At 39.0% G+C, this 11,969-nt stretch overlaps 1 protein-coding gene across 7 annotated transcripts in view; it reads right to left on the reverse strand.

Annotated features, from left to right (window-relative positions):
* The window catches only part of ELAVL2 (ELAV like RNA binding protein 2), a 44,390-nt gene extending 37,918 nt beyond the window's left edge, over window positions 1-6,472 (reverse strand). For 3 of the 7 annotated variants that reach the window (XM_041400184.1, XM_041400183.1, XM_041400180.1), the window contains exons 1-2: window positions 6,389-6,460; window positions 2,520-2,760 (exon numbers count right to left, since the gene is read on the reverse strand). In XM_041400184.1, the coding sequence (XP_041256118.1) occupies window positions 2,520-2,760; window positions 6,389-6,460 (313 nt within the window). Of the gene's footprint in view, window positions 1-2,519; window positions 2,761-6,388 lie in introns of those variants that run through there. The other 4 variants (XM_041400182.1, XM_041400181.1, XM_041400185.1 and 1 more) reach the window with 3 other exon arrangements.
* Between the last annotated feature and the right edge of the window lie 5,497 nt (window positions 6,473-11,969).

Below are 11,969 nucleotides of genomic sequence, written 5' to 3' on the forward strand. Positions count from 1 at the left end.
GAAGGGCTTCAAGTTCAACTCCTCTCAGTCCTAAAGTGTGCAGACAGCTTCAAGGAAATGGGGCACTTTCACCTCTAGTGGGAGGTGCGCCTGCCCATGGCAGGGAGGGTGGAATGAGGTGCCTATTAATGTACCATCCAACTGAAACCATTCTGCTATTCTACGATAAAGAAAGTGCATGTCCGTGTTGCAGATGTGATCACAGAGTGAGTACTAAATAATAGGGTGGGAGACAACTTGGCTTAAATTCATCAGATGCCAATGAGTATTTGGGTCAAGATGACAGTGGCTGGCCATGATCTCTCTGTATTTTAACACATGGCACTGGCAACCCAGTGATCCTGGCAGGAGTAACTCTGCCTTTCAGGACGGGACTGTGTTTCTAACTGGGCACAGCTGCAGAGATCACACTTCACACACAGCCCCACCAGATACCCTTTGGAGCAAACAAGTTCATCTCTGTCCCAGTGAGCTGTGGGCTTTGGTTACTTCCTTGCCCACGAATGGCAGTGGCCATGAAGTGAAACGCAGTCTTTGACATTGAGCTTGCAGGATGGAACCATTCCAAGCCAAGAATAGGACTGGATTGGCCCATGTGTGTTGCCACAAACTCCATTCTGTTTGCAAACTAGAAGGCACAGAGTGGTGTAGACACAAGCCATTACAGACCTTGGTGATACCGTAAGTGTAGAAGTGTACTTCCTTCTGCACTACCCTAATCTTATTTAAAGATACTCACCAAGTAACTAGCACTCATGACAGTTCATTTAAGAAAGACAAAAAAATATTACATTTTAACAGAAGAATTAAACCAATAAAAGTCTGAAATTCATGCCATATGAATTTCACAGAACCTGGTAACAATCCCTGTTCAGAATTTAGAAGGAAAAGAAAAATTTGCTTTTCAAAACTCTCTGAAGAAAATCTGAAAATAACTAAGAACAGGACTGAAAGTCAAGAGCTTTCTCCCAAGCATCTATAAACACAAGGTGATCTTGCTCCAGGCTACTTAAATCAGAAACAGTGCTCCCAATGAAGCTGCAAGGTCAGACACTGTACTTCTCAATGTCACTTATAATCCTAAAACCTTTTGGAATAAGACTGATGCAGCATTTTGCTGGCAGTTGAAAGTGTATCTCAAAGCTGAGGATCTGCTCTCTGATAAAGTAGAAAACTATTTATCTCCAGTAATTTCAACACTGGAGCTCTTTACTACTGAGGATGTAATTTAAATTCAGTATCCTTCTCAGGCATCACTTCATGCTATAAAGGAAACATCCTTGAAACAAGAGGTCTACAATTAAGTCCAGTTCCATTCCCAGGTATGAAATATTTTGAAACTATGTAGCAGCAACGGTGTGCTTCTGGCATACAGAACATCAGACCCATCATGTAAGGAAGTGGACAATTTGAACACTGATCATGAGGTCCTTAAGGGCTATTTCTGTGGGCCTGAAGTAGCAGCATTTGAGGTTATTCCTAAGCAACTTGGATAAGGAGGTTAAACATGCTGAACATGTGAGATATAAAAGACAGAGAAAAACCATCTTTGAATAGCCATCCAACTAACTGATGAAGTACCAGTTACATCTTTCCACTTCCAGAACACGAGGTCAGGAAACACCTAAGGAAGGGACCTTTTGTTTCAAAGCATTGAAGCCATTACCTATAAATAAAACATGCTTGTTTTCCCCATCAACCAGATTTCACCTGAAGACAGCAAGCTGTGGCATCAGCCCTATCTGGCTTCTCTGGCATCCCCAAGAACATTCAGTCATCTTCACACTGAAGAGCAAAGATTGCTTGAAGGTTTGGTCAGGCCAGATCAACTAAAAGCAGTGATTTCAGTATCTCAGATTACCATGCTGAAGGAGGGTGCTTCAAAGATTTACCCACTCCACTACGTAATGTCTTAAGAACAAGCCATCTGCTGTGGGAAGATGTGTGGGTTATTCAGAGCCATAAGGGAAACCAACCACACTCAGCCAACAGAAGTCAGCCAGAGACTGCTCAATAAGAAGGAAGCCAAAAAACATAAAGGGTTAAACTGATACAAGTGTGCTAAAGAAACTGTTCCAGGACTGCAATTCAAAAGCAGCTTAACCTGTGAAGTAAGATAATCTGCCGCTTTTCCAAGGTACAAGCTTCATTACCTGCATCCCTGAAAAGAAGCAGCTTTGCATCAACAAGCACCGAAGTCTAGCTTCAATGAGGCTGAATTACAATTCAAGGAAACTTTGTATAAATATCTGCCTTTCCAGACATGAATCTACTTTCCTAGTACCCTGAAGTCCAGGTTTAAACGTGCTGTTAGCATTTATAGCACTCAAAGTAACCCAAATTAAATGCAAATAAATATGCTTAATTTTGGGGCATATAACTAAAAAACAATAAGTTCCTTCTGACTAGCATTGGTTCATTCTGCCTTTATTCTATTACTTAGGAGAATTGCAAAATACCATCTGAGAGTTTGCCGCTTGGAAAAATGAAAAGATATAGAAAACTCCAAACCAACATACCTGTTATTTTGTCCCTGACAAGCTTGCAGGATTCTATCTCCCCAATGCTGCCAAAAAGACTCTTCAGTTCCTCTTGTGTCATGTTTTGTGGAAGGTAGTTGACTATTAAATTGGTCTTGCTGTCTTCTGTGTTCCCAGAATCAACTGGTGACGAGCAATTGTTTATGGTGGCTGAACCATGGGCTGTGTTATTACAAGTTGGTCCATTAGACAGTTGTGTTTCCATGGCAGCAATTACCTGCTGAAAAGAACAGATAACAAGAACCATCAAAATTCATATTTCAGTATCTAGTAGGAGAGTCCAAACAAGAACCTAAAAGACCTGTCACTATGCAGAAATGGTATTGCCAAGGCCACATACTGCCTCTACATGCAAGAAAAAACCCAAACACCAGTACAGAAGGGCGTTAAACTGTTAGTCAAGTCAATACTTTAAAACCTTGTAACAAATAAACTGTATGTTCTACAAGTTCACTAAATGAAATCAGCACTCAAAGCTTAGTTTCCATTCTCTGCCATTCCTCCAATTTAGGGGAATCACAGCCTATTACAGAAGTTGCCAAACGAAACTGCCCTGTTGCAAGAGTAATCATTTCTGTTAACTTACAACTGGTTACTGAAATAACATGAAATGTAGTTTTTAATGAAGCAGTATTTGAATATTTACAAAAAGAGGTGGGCATTAAATGTATCCAAAGAGTACTTCTCATAAGAAATAGCAGAGATCAAGATTAGTATTTTAAAGAGGTATTTACAGGATATATTAATTAGCTGGGATGGAAAATATACTCTTTTACAACATCCATGTCAAATTTTTTTCACCACAGGTTGGAATCAGGCTTCTAGATGATTTTACTGGACTGACATTTTCTTACTATTTCTTCCCTCACCTGAACTCTGTGAAGAGTTAAATTTGAATCTTGATCTTAAGGTACTTTTGGACCACTCCAGAATACTCTGTGCCTGGGAGACTACAGAACTGATCCTCCTAGAACCTGTGCCAAGGCAGATGGTGAACAGGAAGTGATCTGAGACAGCCAACATGGCTTCACCAAGGACAAGTCCTGTCAGACCAACTAAGTGGCCTTTCTGTGATGAAGTGACTCCATCAGTGGACAAGGAAAGGGCTACAGATGTTATCTATCCAGACTTATGTAAAGCCTTTGACACAATCCCCTACAATCACAATCTCACGTCTTTATCTCTAAAATGGATAAGAAAGGGATTCGACGGTTGCATCCAGAGGTGGCAGTCAATAGCTCAGTCTTCACAGACATCAGTGACAAGCGGTGTCCCTCAGGGGTCCACACTGAGACCACTGCTATTCAATTTCTTCACTAATAACACAGACAAATTGATCAGGAGCACCCCCTGCAAGTTTGCCGATGACCCCAAGGTAAGTGGTGCTGCTGACACTCCTGAAGTTCAGGATGTCATCCAGGGGGACCTGGACAGGCTTGAAAAATGGGACCATGGAAATCTCATGAGATTTAAAAAGACCATGTTCAAGGCACTTGCACATGGGTCGGGACACTCCCAGTACCAGCACAGGCTGGGGGATGAACGGATGGGAAGCAGCCCTGTGAGAAGGACTGGGGGGTGCTGCTGGACATGACCTGGCCATGAGCACTCCCAGCCCAGAAAGCCAAATGTGTCCTGGGCTGCATCTAAAGCAGCGTGGGCAGCAGGGGCTTCTGCTCCACCTGGAAACCTGCATCCAGCTCTGGGGTCCCAGCACAGGAAGGACATGGGCCTGTTGGAGTGAGTTCATAGGAGGGCCTGGATTAGAGGGACGGAGCACATCTCCTTTGACAAAACGCTGGGAGAATCAGGTTTGTTCAGCCTAGAAAAGACGTGACTTTGTAGTAGCCTAATTGTGGCCTTTTAGTACCTGAAGGGATTTTACAAGAAAGAGGGAAAGAGACATTTTTGAAGAGCATGTAGTGACAGGAAAAAGGGGAACATCTTCAAATTGAAAGAGAGTAGGTTTTGATTACATATTAGGAAGAAATTTTTTACCATGAGGGTGGTAAGGCACTTGCTCAGCGAGACTGTGGATGCCCCATCCCTCAAAATGTTCAAGGTCAGGTGGGATGGAGCTTAGAGCAACCTAATGTAGTGGAAGGTGTCTCTGATCATGGCAAGTGTATTAGAGACAGACAATCTCCAAGTACTTTCAACTCAAACCAGTCTGATTCTACTGTGTCTCACCCCAAAGTCACTGATTGTTTGACTGCAAAATGCAACATAAATAATTAGGAGGAGTCTGCTTGTACACAAGCACTTGTTCACAAACTGCCACATGTAAAAAAGACACTCTGCCGCCTCAGTCAGTGACTGAATGGCAACAGCTGGTAAATGCAATGGATTTTTAATGGCATCTTAGTATCCAAGATTCAGGCAGCCTACCCTGTTTGGGACAACATGCAAGAGAAAATTATGTACATTAACTCTCCAGTAATACATATTTCAACACAAGAAGTTCACTAAAGAAATCCACCAATCACTGAAATTTAGCCTGATAATTAAACTGCTAAGAGGAGCTCTCACAAAAAAAGCCTCTTGTAAAATCACAGAGCAGCATCAGGATCTCTGATGTATCTGTCCTAACAGTTCTGTTTAAAGCACCATAGGCAATCAGTGCGTATCCAAACAGCTACCGAGGTGAACTGTGTTCAGGGACTGCTGAATAACTCAATTTCCTAACAATATGAGAGGGGGTAAGTTGAGTTTCTTACTAGAAGTTCAACTTTTATATTCCTGGGAACACATTTCTGTGTTCTGTGTTTTGCATACAGAAGTATTTTCCAAGAGGTTATTTCAGCACAATGCAAAAAAAAGGGATACATCTATTAAGAGCACTCACTAGAAAAGCGTGATCTTGTTTCCCTGAAGAGCTGCAATGAGAACAACATTTTCTTCCCTTGTGACAAACTCCAAGGAGCAACCTGCTTCTGACACCGATGAAACAAGTCCACTGAAAAGATGATAAAGTAGATTATCCCAATTCAGGATAATTTACTTTTCAAAACACTAGCATACCTGTTAAAGGTAGTAGTCACAAATGCTGTGTTCTGAGGCTCTGTAAGATTGCCTTTTTCCTTTATTTGTGCTTTATTCTCAAATTTGAAGTGTTCATTTATCAAAATTAGCAGGATTTAGCAAGGACAACAAACCATTCTCTCTTAATTGCACATTTATTTTCACATTCAGGTGGCAAGTATGGGATCCTAAGCCAACATTCAAGTGAACAGCTGCAGTAGCCTGTGTGTGCTGAAAATTACAGCATCTCTCAGCTACAGAACCATCTGCTCTGAATGAAGTGATACTAATATGTTTTACAAATAATGCATACCCCACTAATAGGCTAAAGAGAACTGTTCATAAAAGACAAAGCACTAAATAGTTTTCACTCAGAAAAATAGTTTGAGATAAATTCACAGTTTAAAAGAATCTTAGAATAGACTGGAAAATATAATTTTAAAATAGTAATCATAAAAACACAACTATACAGGTTTTCAAAGTTACTGCAAATTAGTATTCAGACCATACCAAAACCATTTTAGTACAATACTCCTCTTCAATTATCCACCGTGTATTTTAATTAGTACTAAAATCTAATTGACAATAAAAGAAAGGCAAGCTACTGCAGTGTAACTTGTACAGGAGATCACCATTTTACAGAAAAAGTTGTCTTGTTATGACAGTGTGCTCTAGGCTCTCACAGAATAGGAACACACCCTACAGCCTATAATAAAACATATATGTGAGTTAGCATTCCAAATAGAAGGTTAAAAGACTTTGGTATGGCCTCAGCACTATTAACATGTAAAAAGTAGCCTACAGAATTTAAGAAAAGTCCCACAGACCCCAGTCCAAGGCTCTGCTGCCCACGAACCACTTCTAAGCAGAGAAGCCACATCACACAGTCTGACTGCCATGTTAGTTTGGAGTTGCCGTCTGCAATATGGACACAAAAAGTACTGTATGTTAGATTAGCAAGATAATGCAACAAATCAGTTTGTACAAATTTACAGTAATTGCATTTATATTCCCAGAACGTCCATGCAGTGTGGTTTAATTGGATTTGAGGCAATTCCAATCTAATCTTAACAAATTCAGTTGTAAAATTATTTTTCTTATGTGAAATAAGATGCTTATTTTTAAGAAGACTTAGAAGATAATGCAGTCTAGTTACCCCTGCATCTACCCTGAAAACTACCTTCAGTACCACACCATGCCTAAAAGAAACTGTATCACAAAACAAATGTTTAAACCTTCAAGACTGAAGAGGAAAGTAAGGAAATACAGTGAGTTTATTTTCTACCAGCACATAAGATGATCATGCACTACAGCTCCCTTTACAAGTCTTTCCCAGCCCACAGGAAAAAAAAATACACAAAGATGACAAAGTACTATGTTAGAATTAATTCCATTTTGAAAATCCTAGGTTTTAAAAATTAGGTAAATGAAAATCTTGTGCAGATGGTATCCACTAAGCTTCCTTGCAACAGCTGTTTAAAAGTACCACTGCACATACAAGTGGCAGTAGAGTCAAGGATTTACCAAGTGGAATAACTGGAACAAAACATTCAAGTGCTTTTCATTAGAGTATTTTGGTAACCAAGAATATTGTTCTTTGTTTTAACTAAAACATCACTGAAAATCCAGTCAGAATTACATTGAACAATGCTTGGAGGATACCACAAAAGCTAAGAGGCTGTTTGCAGATGATTACAGGTAGTCCAGATGTGAAATACAACCACAACAGGAATAAACAAAAAGGCTCCTGACCACTGCCACAGCTTGAGACTGCTGCTAGTAAAGAGGTCCTGCACACAGTTAGCAGATGAGGTAAGTCTAAACTTGATAAAAAAAGGACTTACGTTTCAGAAGGCTGCTGCATTTAGGGTTTGAAAAGATGTACTTCAAAACTTTTTCCATTTTAAAATGGTGCAAGTTACTGTTCATGTCAGTTTGCTACCAAAATCCATATGCTTAGCTGACTTCATGTCTGGTCTTTATTTCTAACTTAGGTTAATTATGACCTTCAATCGCCTTTTTATGCAAAATACTGAGGCTTTGGTATCAAGTGCAAGTCTGCATGCCATTCTTTGTGGTCTCAACCCAAAACTAACACTAACAACTTCTCAAGCTCTCAACTGTTCATAGGCAAATATGTTTGATGAACTGCTTACTACATGAATAAAATCTGGAGGTCTCAACTGACTTCTTTGAAGTCCAGACAAGCATTATTAAGAAGACTGCTTTAAAATAGCAGTCTCCAACATTCTTGTCCTACAGATTATAGTGATGTGCACAAAATGATGAATTTGGATCTCTATGGCTCTCAGCAAAGCAGTGTGACCCCACAGACTGTTTGCTGTGAACCACAAGCTGTAGACAGAAAACTTCAATAGAACAGCTTACTTGCTTGTAAGGACTTCAGTGTACTAACTGGAGACTTCACTGTACTCTTAAGCACTGCAGCATTTCTCAAAAAAAAGCCAAAAGCACCTGTCAGTTGAAGTATTTCCAGCCTGCCTAACACATTTATCTTCACTGAAGCATTCTATACAGTATTTGCAATCAGTGTGCAAGTCAGTTCTCTGATTAAGAAAAACCATTATGTCTCAAAAACTTATTTTGCTCTACCAGTTCTTCTACCATTTTTATTACTTTCACGGCTGTACAGATTGCTCTCTTACATCTAGTTTGGAAAACTGGCATTCTTACCATTTAATTTTCACTTCTATCTGACCTAAAAACAGTATTAAATATGGCTAATTACATTCTAGAAAAAAAAAAGAAAGTTTTCTGGAATGAGTTTTCAGCTTTAACACTGTACTAAACCAGCAGATTAACACAGAATTTGAGCTGTGAGTTTTCTTCCACTCTCCCCCCAAAAATCCAAACATTTTTTAAAATATTGAACTACTGAAGAATCCCCAGTATCATAAAAAAAAGCTGATTCATTTTGTGACTATTAGCCTCAGTGACAGTATTACACTTCAGGTTATTAAAATAGCTTAGAAATTACTAGATTCAGAACTTATAAAACCATTATGTTCAAGAACAGGGTTCTATACCTACTGAGGAAAAGTCTGTCTTAAAATACATTCAGATTAAGAGGAGAACAATAAAGCCAAGTTGACTGAGTAAATCTGCTCTCTTTCTAATGCTGAAAGGAAGCAGAACTAAAGACACAGTTGCTCAGTTCAACAAATTGAGCGGTTCTCTCTAATATGCAGTGCATGGCAGCCATCTATCTTTCTATAAACTTACTTTTTTTCATCAAGCACAGATAAGATTTTAAACCCAAACACTCTTAAACACTGTTTATGGCATTAACTGAATGCCAGTTTCTAATTAGCTGCAGTTCACGCAAGTCATGAGTAAGGTTTGCCAAAGCAGAGAAGCAAGTAGGCTTTTTTGTTTTTCAAGAGAAAAGACATCAGAAGTTCAAAAGCCATACAGTTTATGCAATTAGTTCTGGTTGCCATAGAACAGTTCCAATTATAACAGCAGATTTTTATATGAGTGCTTTAGAAAATATAGTGGAGCTAGCAAGATGAAGACTGGCTAAACAAAAGTCACAGTGTCCTACTAACTCTGCTTTCAAACATGGGTATTTTGGTGTGCAGTGTACTCAACTATTCATGCTCAGCAGAAAATGCAAGCTGAGGCTGGATCCCAGCAGTGCTGAGACAGAGCCAAGTAGGTGACAAAACAGGTAAGCCTTCAACCACCATTAGCACCTCATATGTAGATGCTAGGGAGAAACGTTTAATGCATCAGACTTCTGACTAAAGTCTTTCTATCACCTGTTTCAACTCATACTTGCACATTCTGGTTATTGCTGGGTGGAAAATCATTTCACATAGGTTTTATATACATAATTTACTCATATTTACAGACACACTAAAAAGAATCACTGCACAGATGCCTGCTGCAATTACATGATCTACTTCTAAACAGTATTATCACATAAAGGTGATTACACAGTGAATTTAAGGCAGCAGATACTAAACACATCTGCTTACTTCAATTATGTTATCACTTCACTGTTCAGAGGCAACCCAAGCTGGACTATGAGATGCCTCCAGCCTCAAAGTTCACAGCTGATACAAAGCCCTTGGTAAAGTCCTAAGAGATGTAAACGTGCTCCTGAAGATTCTCCTGAGGCTTACATACCACAAAACCTTCAGAGCATGCCTTAATATTTTGTGTTTGGCCTTCCATCCTGTTTTCCAGTGTAAGGGAAGCATGCAATAGATACAACACATCACCATTTGGACAAGAAAATACTTCAGATTTTGGTTTTGTAATACTAAACTGCAGAACAAGAACCACCTCTGGCTGCATACATTGTTCTTTATCTCTTCCAGACAGAAAGGTCTAAACCAGAACTTTGTTCTCTGCTCGTAACAAAGTTGTTCTCTTTCCAGAGGATTTATTCCATCCACTTTGACTTACAACAGTCAATGCATTTTAACAAGGGTAAACTGTTTCTTGTATGTGGGAACTTGCCAAACATGTTAGATTTTAAAAAAACCCCATAATTATTTGAGGGCTCACTGAAACATAAGACCTGGCACAATAGAGATGCTGAATTTTGCTTAAAAAGCACAACTCAGAAAACCAAATTTTTTTTAGGTATTAAAATTTTAAATGCAGAGTTACTTATACTGGGAATCGATGCAGTTCTTCATGCCTCCTCTTTAGTGATCTTTATCTTTACTAAAGTGTTAATTTGAAGGACTCCTTTTTTTCAAACGGTCAACTACCTTAGAAGCATATACAAAAGCACAGTACTAATTTTTGCACTCTCAAAAGAGCTGTACAATAAGAGATAACAGAGACTGTTCAATCTAGCATATGCAAAAACTATTACACAGCTTGTTTGAACATCCCAAAGTCCTTTATGGGTAAACACACACAAAGGCCATAGGCATGTCTTTAGTTAAGAACCTTGCCCGTCAGAACAAAACACCACTCACTCTTAGTTTCCCTATAAGAAGGATAGCTGTCAAGGAGAGCTTAATGATTGCTCTGAGATCCACATATTAACAGAACATCTTGTGCTTGGTGAGTCTGCACAAACAGGCTAAATACTTATTTCTTTGTCTCTGTTTTCACTTTTTGTTTAATTGTATAAACCACCATTCGTCCATTAGCAGCCCTCCCCACCTACAGGTACATTCATTGGCTGTTCCCTCCACTACACTACTTAAGAATCTACAGCACAAGCTAGATCAGGGTATTGCTTGATGAGAACTCATGCAGCTCAGGAGAAGAAGCCAGAAGAGCACCTCTTGATTTATGCTAAGTCATATGGAAGAACTTTGATAAGATAGATGAAAGACAAAAAGCTTCACAGAAAACTTAGAACTTTTCAGATAATGAGATGGTCTCAAATCTTCAAGTAACTTAAAAAGTTACTAATATAAACACAGGCAATTATGATCAGAACGCACAAGCCCTTTGCAACAATAAAAAGCAATTTTTAGCCTCTCAAAAGTGGCAGCTTAGAAGGGGACCCTTTTCACAGATTCTTCAGTGAATTACTAAAGAGTAATACCACTTAACATTTCTACATCTTGACCTTAAAGTCATGATGAGTTGAAACAAGTGAAGAAAATTAAGATGGTTATTAAAAAAGTCATACGAATTTTAGGGAAAAGAATTGTGTTTCAGCCCTGCGACTGCTGCTGCAGAAGTTAATTTGCAGAAGCTTTCAGCAAGAAAGAAGAGGCACCCGAAGCAGAATTGCCTATTCCAGGTAAGTAGTGAGAAGACAACTGAAAAACTGCAGACAGTTGAACAAGAAACAGGTATTTGTAGAAGCATGAAAGAGCTTAATAGTGCTGGTGATCACAGGAAAAAGGACAGAAGCAACAAAGTGCAAATTATATATGGAATGTAAGTATTTGTAGGAACACTAAAAATGTATACACAGATCTTCACTCAGTATGAAATGCTTTTGGAAACTCTTAACATTTCTGCAAAATACCTAAGAGTATTAGTATACTCTGAAGAATGCCCTACTAAAGCTAGTATGCATTAGGAATGAAGCAAACACTTGCAAGGGAGTCTGAAAAAATAATTCAGGTACAACAAGGCAAGAACATTGCTTGGCAATGGACTAATCTACAGAAAATAAATTCTCTTCTGACTGAAATTACTGAATATCCTACCAGCTGGGGTAAAGGGAGGGAAACATACAGGGTAACCTAAGTTATCCTAGAACCCATATTGGAAAGATCAACTCTAACAGTCTTCTGTAAAGGAAACAAGCACCTCCATTGCACTAAGGGATCAGCCCAAGTGAGACTCCAATAAACATAAATGTTTTTATTTTCCTAATTATTCAGGTCAATTTAGACACACAACTACTTCTACCAACATACCTAACTCCCTGAGCAAGACAGCATCAACAGGCATTACTAA

This window comes from Onychostruthus taczanowskii, unplaced genomic scaffold (genome assembly GCF_017590055.1).
Source record: "Onychostruthus taczanowskii isolate IOZ18803 unplaced genomic scaffold, ASM1759005v1 scaffold174, whole genome shotgun sequence".
NCBI classification, from domain to species: Eukaryota; Metazoa; Chordata; class Aves; order Passeriformes; family Passeridae; genus Onychostruthus; species Onychostruthus taczanowskii.